Raw genomic sequence first — 13,936 nt, 5'->3', positions numbered from 1 at the left:
CACATTGTTAACCCTTAGACAGCAAGCCAAACTAAAGATAAGTTACACATGCAGATCAATTTGACAGAGAAAATGTGTGAGTGAATGAATGATTTATAAAAATCTGTAGCACCATCATTTACCCCCTGCTACATCAGCAGACAAGGAAACTGGCTGAGAAATTGTAACCTGTAAATTGGCCGGCCATGTGATCGAACCTAATAATATTTGTTTTATTACAATTATTAGTAGGTAAATGAGCCTTCATGGTGTTAAAGCTGAGGTCTCAGGAATACATGGAAGACTTGAAGCACTCTCAGTCACTCAACAGATTATTTTATTCCTTTCTTTTAGTAAGACATATTCACTAATAAAATTCACTTGTGTTTCACGTTTTTAAAAGCTGAAGAGCTTAGTGGTTGACTAAGTAACAACTAATATAAATAAAAACCACTAATTAATTCTCTGTTTACACAATCTTTTGTTGAAAATGAACAAACAGGAGTCACTGATCAACAATAATTATTATATTCATACATTATCTTACTACTTGTACCTTCTTCATAATTTCCTTGATTAACAAAGTTCTGGGTTGCGGGCACAATTTCCACAAAAAAATAAATTAAAACAGTAATAATTACATGGGATTGACCACTTTCCTTACTTGGGCAGGCCCGGCCATACTTTCCTTATAAATGTTCTGAGGAGACACTCAGGGGTTGGATAAGCATTGATATTACAAGGAGAAATTTGATGCTGATCACCAGTGGTTTCCTTAGTTTGTATTTCATGTTACAACTTAAATGTAATTCTTTGCAAATTACATGATGGTTTATGGACCTACCAAATGCCCTCCCTCCTCCCCTCCACCACCCCCATTTTCAATCAAATAGACATCCTCAAAAAGAGGGGCACTAACTTGAGGAGGAAGGGAGGGATGATGAATAATGGAGGGGCAGCCCTGTCGTCCAAGGAAACAGTATTTAAATAAATGTGGAAATTTTACCACATGGCTAACAAAACAAAATCATTGCACCATACAAAAGCACATCCTAAAATACTGTTAAAGAACCTTGATAGTTACATTCTTTTCAGTCAATCAAAATTCTGCTCTGACCTTTTTATGGGTGGAGACAGTGGTTAGGGCACTGGACTTCAAGTCCTGCTCTGACCGTTTGCTGGAGTTGTTTCTCAGCAGCCCCAAGTTCAACTTCTCCGCTGGGCTTGAAAATAGCCAGCTGCCAGATTGGATTCTTAACCATGTTATGCTCAATTTAATTTATTTCTTTGTGAAGATTAATGCTTGGCTTCACTATCACTAACTGCCAAGGGTAAATAATCCTTTTTAAGGTTATTATTCATTATTATTATTATTATACATGACAAACAGTCAACACTCTCGGTGGGGAAGTAGGTAGGGTGCCAAAGAGTAGGTAGACAGGGTGCATGAGACCACATCATTTTGCTGTAATTTTCTTTGAGGCGACTGCTTTGACATTAATTAATTTTGATGGAAGCACTTTCCCACTATGTCAGGTGACTAAATTCCAACAGAATCATTTTTTTCATAGTTGTTCACTAACTAATAATGGTTTCCAAGGGAGAAAACTAAAAACAACAGTACTTGCCCAAAGCCCTATCTTCTTGTCCAGGCTAAACATGGGTGGAAAACTTATTGGCAATGAGTAAAATAGGAGGACATAAAATTCCATTACTGCTTAATGTGTTTGTTTCTTTAATAGTTTGTTTGTTTTCCTCTAGCACACGTTGTCTTGACTGACTAGTTTGTTCTGCAAGATTTGGGAGAACAGCTTTCTTTATATGCTATTTTATCAACCAGAATATTTTAACCTAGGTAGTGTTATCAGTTTCCATTGGAGAGCCATCTTGTTGACTCTGAGAAGAGTCCATATTAATGTCCTGAGAGCTTGAGGCACTGTCTTTGTTTTCAGTTGTCTCTGTGACACTTGTCGAGATATCTGCTTGGTCTTTGGACGTGTCTGGTTGGTCTTTGGAGGTATCTGCTTGGTCTTTGGACGTGTCTGCTTGGTCTTTGGACGTGTCTGCTTGGTCTTTGGGCGGGTCTGCTTGGTCTTTGGGCGTGTCTGCTTGGTCCTTGAAGGTATCTGCTTGGTCTTTGGAGGTGTCTGCTTGGTCTTTGGAGGTTTCAGCTTGGTCTTTGGAGGTGTCTGCTTGGTCTTTGGAGGTATCTGCTTGGTCTTTGGACATGTCTGCTTGGTCTTTGGACGTGTCTGCTTGGTCTTCAGAGTTGTCAGACTCATCTACTGATGCTCTGAGCCTCTCGTCAAAGAACTTGAAGACCGATTCAAATGCAAGGTGTGAAGTGAGCTCATGTTTCACTGTACCTGAAAAGTAAAAACACAGTATGTTTCAATATTGTGGAGCACTTACCCCTTCTGATCGAAAAAAACCCCAATTATCGCGTATATTACTTTTGTATAGATCATAGAGACAGTCTAATGTCATCATCTTAGTTAAAAGGAAATTATTACTTAAAGATGCTATACATGTATGTACATCACATTCAGATTCCAGCCAAAAAAGAAGTAGATAACACATTGTACATTATTGTTAATAAAGGCACTTGTAAGTGCTAGTTAAAGATTGAAGAACATTTATATTGATGAGTCATGTTGTTTGAATTTTTCCCTAATAATAATAATAATAATAATAATAATAATAATAACGACAACAATAATAATAATAATAATTATAATAATAATTTAAAAATAATGGAATGATAACTTTATTATTTACAAGAATAAAATCTACTAGATACAGTTTGATTGTATTAAAAACTGAGTGATTTTACAGTTTGCTGTCATAAAATTGTAAAATATCAACATCTTATATATAAAAGCTAGTTTATATGTGTTTGGTTCAGAAGATAAAAAAACAATTTCCACTGATGTAACAAAAATATATATACCCTCATAATAAGAATATTCTAAATAAATGCCCAGTCACAGTGTTTCCAATCCAATTTCCAATACACTAAAATGAGAAAAATACAGAAACCTATTAATCAACCCATAATAAAGTTTCTATTATAGCAGTTTAGGAAAGTCAAGCTTGGCCGTTCTCTATTTCGAGATCACTGTCCTTAACGTCTAAGTTCCTCCTTCTCTGGGTTCTCGATCCCCTTAGGCATAGGAGCGCACTCCGCATAATAATAATAATAATAATTATAATAATAATAATAATAATAATAATAATAATAATAACTCATCAGCAGCTGTCCTTACCAGCTGATACCATATCACAATCTCTTCCTTTGAACAAAGATGTTACTGGCTCGTCCAGAGGGAGGTCTGACGACACCCAGTTACGTGAATTCTACAAACAGCAGAAAACATAAACTTAACGAGGTTGAGTATTAAAATAATATTATTGCACATGTAGCGCTTCCATCAGCAGGGAGCCCAAAGGGATAAAGATGTGCAGCTTTGTCTAAGTCAAAGTGTAAGGCAGAATGACAGTTAATCATTTTGGGAGTGCATGGTGTGCTTTGCTAACTAAAGGTAACAGAGAAATTATACATGCAATGTCTCAATAGTTTATAAACAAGTAGGCAGCGTAAATTGTTTTTCGCTGGCTCTATGTGACAGAATGATGAAAGGCTATTAATATCCGGGGTCATTAGCAGCTGAAATCCGGCTACCAAGGGCAGGCAGCTACAGACTGGAGATGACACTGCCTACTCATATTTGTTTGAAAATAACAAAAACATAACAAGCAGGAGAGAATTTCTTTTATAAGATTATATTAATCAGCCACCTTCCTTTTTTAGGGGAGCCCAGGAAAATTGGTCTGACTAGTTGTGCTTTGAACAACCACACTGTAGGTTAACGTGAGCTTTGATTGGATTTTAATAGCTATCATCAGTGAAAGATTCTTCCATAAATTCCTTAACTTTGACTTATAGGCTTCCCTTTAAAATTAGTTTGAAAACTAATTAATAATTCATAAGCCCATTGACCTTGGTCGATAAAACATCACGTGCAGTGGTTTTTAAACCCAATGAAACCTCCTCCTTATTAGTATGCAGTGTTTAATATTTTTCTCGTATGCTAACTTCCAACGTTCACAAAAGCATCATTGTTATGAACTCTCTTGACATGCTTTTCAAAAGACTCACAGCACATGTTTTTTCGGGTCTAAAACCACTTGGCTGTGCCTCGTGGTTTTAAATCCTGATAAAACACTGCTGCTCCTGTTTTAAACAAGATAACCAGTAAAAAATAGCTTACATTTAAAAAAAAATGTTCAACAACTTGAAGTACATGTAGGATGCAAACCTCAGATAACTTTTATTCAGAGATTAGTGTTAAAAAACAGAGGCCGTGCTTCTCCAACCTGTGTAGTTCCAAAAAATATCCATGCTCTCCACATTTAAGACATTGGAAATTTGAGGGGGGTGGGGTGCCAAAGGAAAGTATGAAGCTAAAATTAAAATTTTCAGTCAGGGAGGGAGTCACAGGAAAAATCCCTTCCATGGGGGGGGGGGGGGGGGAGTAAAGATATTTTTAACAACTACACAACATTAAATTTTTTATTGAAATAATATCTCTTAAAACCAAGTGACCATTTATTACCGGTAACCATTAAACACAGCTGGCCTTCTTATGATCATTTATCTTCCAATAATAATTTTAACTTGCACTGTCAGCTGTGATTTGATCTTACCCTTTGCATCCATTTTAGAAATTTCTTGCTTGCCCTCTGGTGAGCCAGACTATGTACAGAGTCAGTAAAGGCCACAGCTTTTACCTTGTCCATGATTCCTTTGCAATTGTGAAGCTGAAATTGATAATAAGCTTAACAAAATAAACAACACACAACATGCCAAGGTATTGTTAGTATTTATTTCAGAACATGCAGCCATATTTACAGCAAAAAAGCTGAAGAAATAAACTCTTTAATTTAACTAATTATAGATTTTTAATTATCAATGTTGTCTCCCTTGTGCAAAAAATGGCTGAAATTATAGTAAGTCAATTCTGTTTACTTTATTTTGTAAAACTTTTGTTTTCTCTTTCAAGCTCACACTGGATGAGTCCAACTATTCACGTACAAGTATGTCTCCGGGTTTGAAAGAAATGCCCTACACATTTTCCCCAGCCCAAATCAGGCTTAACTTGGGTAGGTGCATTGAAATTATGGTAAAGTCTCCCTTAGAAGGTTGGCAGAACTCAAAGTACAGCTGCTATGAAAACAGTCGCAATTTCTGACTGCTATCGAAGTAGATTTGACTTTGAAAATGTATCCCCTGACAATGGCAACTACTTACCCCTTCCACAATGACAATTCCTCCATAGCTGTGAGCTACAACAACCACTGCTTCAGCTGCAGCTTTTGAAATAAAGTTATCCCACACATAGACAAAATGCTTCTCTGGTGATTCACTCCCCTTATAAAATATAAATAAATATAAAAAATAGAACGTTTTATAAATACACCCATAAAATCAAAGCTGTATGCCGTGCAGTACTATTGCCACGTGAAAAATATAATGGCTTGCAAATACATGGAATATTTTCATTTTTGTGCACATATTTGTAAACTTTCTAAATTATAACTATCAATCAGGTCTATGCAATAACATACGTGCCATCACAAACTATGTAAAATAATATGTTCCCTTTTTTCCAGAGTTGACAAAACCTCTGAACCAATTAAATTTATGGAGGAGAATAACATCTGTTTGATGAATGGTACATTGAAGGAAGTAACCAACCAGAATATACAAAGGAAAGCAGAACTAAACAGTAGTACATGCAGTAAAAGTCCTGTGACAATGATCTTTTGAGTTAAACATAGTCACACTAGCTAGGTATGCGTGCTGTTGTGACCACAAACACCTACTGCTCATAGGGCACGACTCTCCATTAACTGCATTTTACAGTCTAGCCTGTAAAACTTAAGTGTTAAATGCAAAGGAAACATATGGGATGACGTGGAAAAAACGTCAGGCAGTTGACCACTAGTAAGTTTATCTCATAGAAAAAGTTGTGAAAGTGATAGTGATGAGTCTGCAGAGTGCTGACATATAATTAACTAACATATAACTAACATACAACTGACATATAATTTGTTCAATTGGTGACATTGCCTTGAAACAAATTTATTTTCAGTGTATGGTAAGGGAACACATCATATTTGATAACTTTGTTTCTGTTGTTGCTATTTAATATTTAGTTAGCCTGACATCTTTCTTTAAAAGCACTTACTCTGATAAATACTCTTCCCTCCTTTTTCTTCCGCACAAAATTCTGATTTCCATTGGTGATAAGTACACCATAACCCTCCTAAAGTTTGGGAAAATGAAATTATTTGACTTGATGGTAAATTAAGCAATGATTCACATTCGCTAGATAAGTTAGTTTTTGAAAGCTAAATGTGTACCACAAGTACAAGGCATCAAACTTCATTGCTTTTTTTAAAGTTTTAACTTTTTCTCAAATCGAATGCCAAAGTTGGCGGTGCGGCTTATCTACGAGTGCAGCTTGTACACAAGTTTTTATGGAACTTATTATTATTAATAAGGAAGTACCTCATAAATAGGCCAATTTCAAAATGTTAAAATTCAGCCTGAAGTAATAAACATCTCTGCGAGGCTCCAGGAAATAAACCCATGTAAACTCTATGATTTATTCTCCAGACCTGCACAGTGATGTTAACTGTTTCAGGTTGAATTTTAATATATTGAAATTGGGATTTTAAAGCAGAGTTATTTTTGTGCCATTTATGACAACTCAGGAAATGCAGGTCTTAGCAAGGGCTGTTGAAATCCACAACTAAATTTGGGGCTAACCACAATTTGCTATTTACTAAGTCACAAATTATACAGGTTTGACTAGATACAAGTTTCAGACAGCAATATTAAATGCAGCAGACATGGTCCCAAAGGGGTTTAGGACTCACAAGACTCTGGCCCAAAAAAATGCAGAGCTCTAGGCCCCATGGCTTTATTTCATGGCTCCATTGAATACATATGTAGCTATCCTGCACCACAGACGGAATCAACCGCCAGTAAATAGCATCTGCACATTAGCACCTTCTTCTATGCTCCCAACAGCTGTACATGTACATAACATAACATAACATAACATTTTATTCAGGAGGTTACAACACAATGCAAAAAAACATCCTGAAAAGGGAAATTGTGAGGTTAACCCTGTACAAAGCAATTTCCCTAACTAAAAACTTGCAAAATATCCTGAGGATCTGAGTACTAATTGGTCTTTGCACACAATCATTGTTCAATTGATCTGGTTATCGCCAATTAGATTGAACAGGATTTTGAATTTCACTTGCAGTATTTCAGTTCCTTTGTTGGGGATGTAAAACAACGATCTTGGCGCTAATTCACTACTTACTGGCAGTTTGTTCCATCTGTGACACAGGCTACATTACATTTAGGAGCCCAAATAATAGAGATTAGACTTTAGGCTCTGGGCTCCATGGCTCCAGAAATCTCCCTTTGGGACCCTGAGTTGAGTAAAGTAGGCTCCAAGACTAATGCAAGAAAGCAAACTTCCTTCCTGCTAAAGTGGGCTAATAGATACATGCACATAATTGACTCAGAGACCAGACCTCAGTAGCTCGCTTGATGTATGGCAACATTGTTCCACAATCCAAGTCATCATTAATAATTAACCTGAGTAGAGATAGAAAAAAAAAATACAGTGAAACCTCTCCTTACGGACACCTCTTTAATATGGACACCTCTCTATTACGGACAGTTCACTTGATCCCTGAGAGACCCAAATCCATATAAAGCCTACCTCTCTAAAACGGACACCTCTATAATGCGGACACTTATCCCTGTCCCCTTAATGTCCCTAATAAAGAGGTTAGACTGTAATAAGATTTTCAATGATGATCAATGTTATTTTCTGTGAATTATGAAAAAGGAATACCAAATTATTATGGTTATGAAGTTTTATCCCAATATTTTGTTATTTTAATTTACCACACTGTTTCCAATGAAACCACTCACCTTCGCGCCCATTGTCCTGCCCTAACTACACCACTTCCATGAATGAGAATCATCAGTTTGTCACAGGTCATGGCATTATCACTCATAAAAATGAAACTCTTGTCTTCATCCTCTTTTGCATCAACCTGAGTATACCATCAACAACAACCATTAACATACGTTAGCATGTCACATTTTAATAAGCTCTTCCTTCCTTTTGCTTTTTCATTTTTTTTCTTTTTTTTACCTGCTATCTAGATCCTAAATTAGCCAGGGAGCTAACAAGATAGCCAAATGGTTCATTTAGCTTCCTTGCTTGCACATCATTTTAACTAATAATTAATTAAATTCTATATATTACCTCTACAAGATTGTAAAGATCAACTATGTACACTGAAAAAAGCACAATAAACAAGCTTAAAGGATGTTTCAAGCTCAACATTGACCAACAAAGATAATTTCATGCTTCCTGTGGCACCACCTCTATAGAGCAAGCTTTTCTTCAAATTCTCCAGTCAAATAATTTCAGTATAACCTCCCTGGAAAAATAGACTGTTCACAGTCCCCCTATTTTTCCGTGGGATTCTCGAGACCGGTATGCTTCGATGGAACCGCCGCCATCTTGGTTTGTAAAAGCGAGCGCGATCTGGGGAGAGTGTCTAAACTACCGAGGGGAGCGGGAGTGGGTGTTAGTATAGTTGGGGATGGGAAGCGAAAAAATAGAGGGACTGTAACAGCTTCTCACCGTCTCGCGTTCCAAAGGCCCGTTGCACCAGCAACGGCAACACCTCATTGGTCAATTAGACAATAGTAGTTCTGAAGCGTTGACAGCATGACTGACGTACCTTTCACCGCTGGTTCTAAAAGGGGATACGGCTGGCGTGTAATGTGAAGATCGTGGGGAATGTTTTGATTTTTATCGTTTGTCTCGTCGGCTCGGAGGTCTGATAGTTGAAAATCAGCGGACGTTTGGCAGGCGGCAGACTACAGTTTTCCATCTCTTTGAACTGCTTTGAAGTAGATGGCGAACTGTAGGGACGACTTTTTTTTGACAATTCTCTGGGGCGAAACAACACACACAAAGCGCTTGAAACGTTGCTGATCGTGGCTTTCCTCGCAAGCGCTTTTGCAAAGACGTGAAGATTTCCCATCTTGTGGATCCACTTCAACTCCAAGATCGATGTGCTTTAAAAAGATCGGCTAGAGGAATGCTGGCAACTCCAGCTCTTTCCGGGATCTTAAACAAATTTTCTGTGGAAATGTACTTGTTTTTCTTCCCGAAATCGCCGACTGCTATTTTAAAATAAATGTTACAAAATATGCGGCATGTATCTGAAGGTTTCGCTGTTTGCTTCACTGCATGTGTTCCGCTTGTAATGAAATTCACTTTGCAAATAGCTGATGTACTGTACTGTATTTTCAAGCCTACACTCGAAAGACTTTCGCAACTGTACTTTGTTTCGAAATGGTACAGAAACAGTACTATCGTATTTCCTTCAATTTGACATGTTTATCTCTGGGGAGTATATTTTTTGTTTGATTCAATTAGTCGAGGCGACAAAGTCTCGGCACGCCCCTCGAACACGAGACAGTGAGAAGCTGTTACAGTCTCCCTATTTTTCCCGCCGCCTCCAAACTCCACTCCCCTCCCCTCGGTAGTTTAGACAGTCTCCCCAGATCGCGCTCGCTTTTACAAACCAAGATGGCGGCAGCTCCATCGAAGCATACCGGTCTCGAGAATCCCACGGAAAAATAGGGGGACTGTGAACAGTCTACTGGAAAAATATTTGGTAAATTTGACACTTTGCAAGACAATGAGATTAGCATTAATTTTTTTTTGTGCAGGCCAATTTAGACTTTCTTTACCCTCCAAAGGACACAGAGACTGCATATAAACTGGCTTTGCAAAAAGACTGCAAGACCCCTAAACTTTGACTAAACTTTTGCAAGACATAAATTATATATCTTCTGAAATACATGTACATGCCCATTCACCACCCCTTATACCGTAGTCACAGAGTTACACAAACTGGCAAGGAGGAGAACCACAGGCCTATCTGGATATAACATTAAACTTAACACTCACTGGAACAAAATGTTTCGTCAGGTGGACTTCTTCTTCCAATAATTTGTAGACATACTCAGTTATCACCTAAAAAAACACACAAAAATACCCGACGTCAAAAAGATTTGTAACAATGCGTGAGCGTGTGAGATGTAGCAAAGATCTTAGTAAATTTTCAGATACAGAAGTTTCTGTATTATTTTTACTGAGCACTAAGGGTAGAAAATCTATCTTGCAGCCAAAACTTTATCAAGACTGTTGTGACTTCTGGAAATCAACCCTAGTTTAAGCCCTAACAGTGATCAGCATCAAATTTCTCCTTGTAAATTAATGCTTATTCAACTCTTGAGATCACGAGAATTAAGGATATGATCACCCAAGGTGAATTTTCTTGATATTTTTATAACTTCTCCCCAGTACTTTTATAAGAAAAGTATAGCGACAAGATAGGAGAATTTCATTTGTTCTTCGATATTAAGGGTTAAAGGGTTAAACATGCATTACCTTGGTGCAAAACCAAGGCAAAAGAAATTCACAAAATTGTAGGTCAGTAGTGCTTTGAGTCTGCCGGTGTTTGCACCATGTTATTGACCTGCATATCACAAAATGCTGGAACATGGCAGTGTTACATTATTCCATCTAGTGTGGAATATAGAGAGAGAACTCTTAATTACATGTACCTTACTTTGCATGTTTGAAAGGAATGTATTGTTCCAGGAAATATCCAACCAGCATACACATCCAACATAAGAGTACAGTGTTTATTTTGGTCTGGAACCCCCTACCACCTCTCTAGTTAGCTTCGCACTTTCCTTTATAAACTATGGGTTTTAAACCCCCCCCCCCCCCCCTCTTATAAATGCCAATAATATTCCATAGGGATTGTACAGATATTTTCTGGAACTTCACATTGTTGCACAAGCTAAGATCCTACCTCTCCTAGTGCTTCATAACGCTTTTGATTGAATTCCCTATCACCTTCTTTAACTTCAAACTTGAATGGTTCTCCAGTATCTATATCTCGCAACTGTCGCACATGTCCATCTGTAGAGAACCAGTACCAGATAAATATGGAGAAGTCCCTTATTTTATAGTAATTCTCTCAGTTAGTATGTGCAGTATGATTGGTCAATTTTGCAGGCCGTATTTCACTGTACAGCCTGCTAAATTTGCACGCCTGATTAACCTCAGAGAAATTAATATCTTACTAACCTACTGTATGTTTTTGCCATTGATTTATGGCCTGCATGCTTCCTGCTTGGGCCATAAATCAATGGGAAAAAAACTTGGTCCGTAACTTACAGTACAGACCTCGAACTCGGTTAGGAAGAGGTATATACACTGAAGATGTCTTTGGTCAGTGAGACAGGCATACCCCTGTACATGTACTGGGAGAAAGAAAACAAGAGTTCTTCTAACATGACCTTCTAGTTCAGATGCTGTACAGCTGTACATGCCATTACAACTGAGTTGCAGGAGACTCCTGAGAGCTAGATCATTTATTATAAAATTAGATGCATGTGACAAGCATCCTGCATACTGCAAGGATTTGAATGTTAATGTTTGGTTTATGTGATTCAAGAAATCCTAAATGTGATGTTATGTTTTAAGGCCAGGCCAAACAAGAGCCGATAGTAGCCGATAGTGGGTGATAGTTGAACTATCGGCTACTATTGGCAGACCGGGCCAAATGAGAGCGATAGTTGTCAATAGTTGAATTGCGTGACAAATCATTGCATCATCAACCCAGTTGCGAGTAAACAAACATGGCGCACAATGTACAGTGAATTTTTCACGCAAACGAAAAGCTGCGGCGTTTGATGCTCATGTTTCTATTCAACGAAGAAGAAGATGGCAATGTCCATGGAAAACGTGAGAAGACTAGGAAGCGTTGAATTTTACGTCCTGCTGACCGCAAAACTATCGGCAACTATCAAGCGTGGTGCCAAATGAGAGAAAACTATCGGCGACTATCAACAAAAATTTGAGCTTGTTCAAACTCGATGAGAGCAACCGATAGTAGCCGATAGTTACGGGCCAAACAAGAGCTATTGGCTCTTGTTTGGCCCGGCCTTTAAGCCTGGTAAATAAAATAATGATACATGCACACGTATTTTTTTTTAGTCAGTGATACAGACAGGGTTTATTCTAGAAATTGGCCAATGACAGTCCAGTGGGACTCCTTCTGAAATTTTAGGGGGTCCTTTTTCAAGAAAGGGGGCCCAAGATAGGGGGTCCCAATAAGATATTTTGAACTTTTTTTGTACAGTCTATTCATAAGCAATTCAAGAAGGTGGAGAAATTTATGAACACAGAAACAAACAAAGAAAAGAAACGCACTTGAGAGAGTAAGGGGTGATGAATTTCAAAGTATGGAATGATGGTCATATCAATCTTATCCTAGGTGATGTTTTCGAATAGTTTATTTCAGAAAATAAGTACTGTACTTTCCTTAGTCAGAATTTCGTGGGTCCTACTTGGTGTGCCAACTTAAACTTTGTACCGTAGAATTTTGGCCTTGAAACTAATGCTTCTTAATGTAACAGAAATTGCCATAATTCCAAGAAAAAAGTTAATGTGACACATTTTTGAAATTTATGAAGACGTAAATAGTAATTAAAAACAAATCACCTGTGATCACGAACTTGTATCCAAACTCTTCCAATGTTTGTGGAAAAATAGGCTCCTTGGCTGATTTTAAACCCAAATCTACAAAGAACAAGACTGGTATAATTATTGCTAACATATGCTTTGCCCACACGGTCATAAACTGCGCAAAAATATCTCAGTGTGTATTGAGTCTGTATTGGGAGGCACTGTTCACATGTAAAAATAAGCTTAAGAACTATTCCCTTCCAAGTGGTCTGGCAGTAAAACAAAATAATTTCCAAAGCGTAATGTTGCCATAAAATTCTGAACACAATTCAAACCCCTCTCAAGTTAAGGATTGTTAGGGTCAGCTGTTTTAGGCCAGCTCAGTTCTGACAAAATTAACGTTCTAACATATACATGTACTGCAGTTCACTGCAGAACACTCACGCTGTCCCATTTTGTCTTGCTCTGGCTCTAATGATTCTGACATTTGGTCACAGCGCTGGTCACTTTTTGCATCACAAGTGTTTTTCAAGGCTGCGACTGAAGAAATCTACGAGTCAAAGTAAAACAACTCAAGGCTTGAAAACGAAATTGAAAGCTCCATAATTAATATATTCAGTGTATTATAAAGCTCAAATAAGAAATAACCTCCGAAACAGAAAGACGTGAACTAGCTGTCCTACAGTCTTTAACAGAGTAAGAAGTGTTAATACCTGAACCGCAGTGATCAAAACCAGAAGTCCCTTTCCTCATATGAACATTATTAGACAGTTCTTTTCGGAGGCTCAGAAATAAACACGAAGGAAGATAACAGACTTTCATTTCCCTTCTGCAGCATTGGTAGCCAAGCCTCTGCCGGAAGCATATTCTCGTTCTCAGTCCCTCGCGTCAGTTGTTCCAAAATCAAGAAAGTTTGGAAAAGTTTCCTCAAAACAGCAAAAATGAAGAACAACTTCGCAAAATGTTTAGAACTTAAAAAAAAACAACAACAACAACTAAAAATTGAGCTTTTTGACCTTTATATTTCCTAAAAGTGAAGATGTTTATCTTTAATTCGTTCGATCACCGTAACTGAAATGTTTCGTTTTCGCTAACGAATAATTCAAACGAAGGCAAGATTTTATCTTCCCCGTTGGAACCGCTATCAGTCTATAGCAGAAAGGTCTGATCCAGAGTATCCCAAGATGTATACAAAACATATTACACCTAGAATTACCTGCGAGGAAAGAGAGGAGGCATTGATCCAGAAACATTTCATTTTTTGTTCTTGTTTTTCACTTTTTGAAAGTTTGGCA

The 13,936-nt window shown here is 37.6% G+C and overlaps 1 protein-coding gene across 1 annotated transcript; it reads right to left on the bottom strand.

Annotated features, from left to right (window-relative positions):
• Nucleotides 1–293: 293 nt before the first annotated feature.
• Nucleotides 294–13,495, bottom strand: LOC146451316 (cotranscriptional regulator ARB2A homolog). Its single transcript, XM_085099424.1, has 12 exons — nt 13,355–13,495; nt 13,086–13,191; nt 12,678–12,755; nt 10,981–11,090; nt 10,068–10,133; nt 8,003–8,127; nt 7,597–7,660; nt 6,231–6,308; nt 5,291–5,410; nt 4,687–4,800; nt 3,246–3,336; nt 294–2,345 (listed from the first exon to the last, which is right to left on the bottom strand). The coding sequence occupies exons 2-12, from the start codon at nt 13,126–13,128 to the stop codon at nt 1,831–1,833; spliced, it is 1,404 nt and encodes a 467-aa protein (XP_084955550.1). The 5' UTR covers nt 13,129–13,191; nt 13,355–13,495; the 3' UTR covers nt 294–1,830.
• Between the last annotated feature and the right edge of the window lie 441 nt (nt 13,496–13,936).

Source organism: Pavona decussata, unplaced genomic scaffold (genome assembly GCF_977016875.1).
Source record: "Pavona decussata unplaced genomic scaffold, jaPavDecu1.1 SCAFFOLD_391, whole genome shotgun sequence".
Taxonomy (NCBI): Eukaryota; Metazoa; Cnidaria; class Anthozoa; order Scleractinia; family Agariciidae; genus Pavona; species Pavona decussata.
Note: the sequence above shows the minus strand (reverse complement) of the source record. Positions and strands in the feature narration are given on the sequence as shown.

Excerpts from the sequence above, each read along its gene's own strand:
- LOC146451316 (XM_085099424.1), bottom strand. The coding sequence starts at position 13,128 with ATGTCAGAATCATTAGAGCCAGAGCAAGACAAAATGGGACAGC. Across the intron at positions 10,134-10,980 it reads GTTATGAAGCACTAGGAGAG|GTGATAACTGAGTATGTCTA; the intron begins GTAGGATCTTAG and ends GTGTTTTTTTAG. Across the intron at positions 4,801-5,290 it reads GAATTGTCATTGTGGAAGGG|CTTCACAATTGCAAAGGAAT; the intron begins GTAAGTAGTTGC and ends TATCAATTTCAG.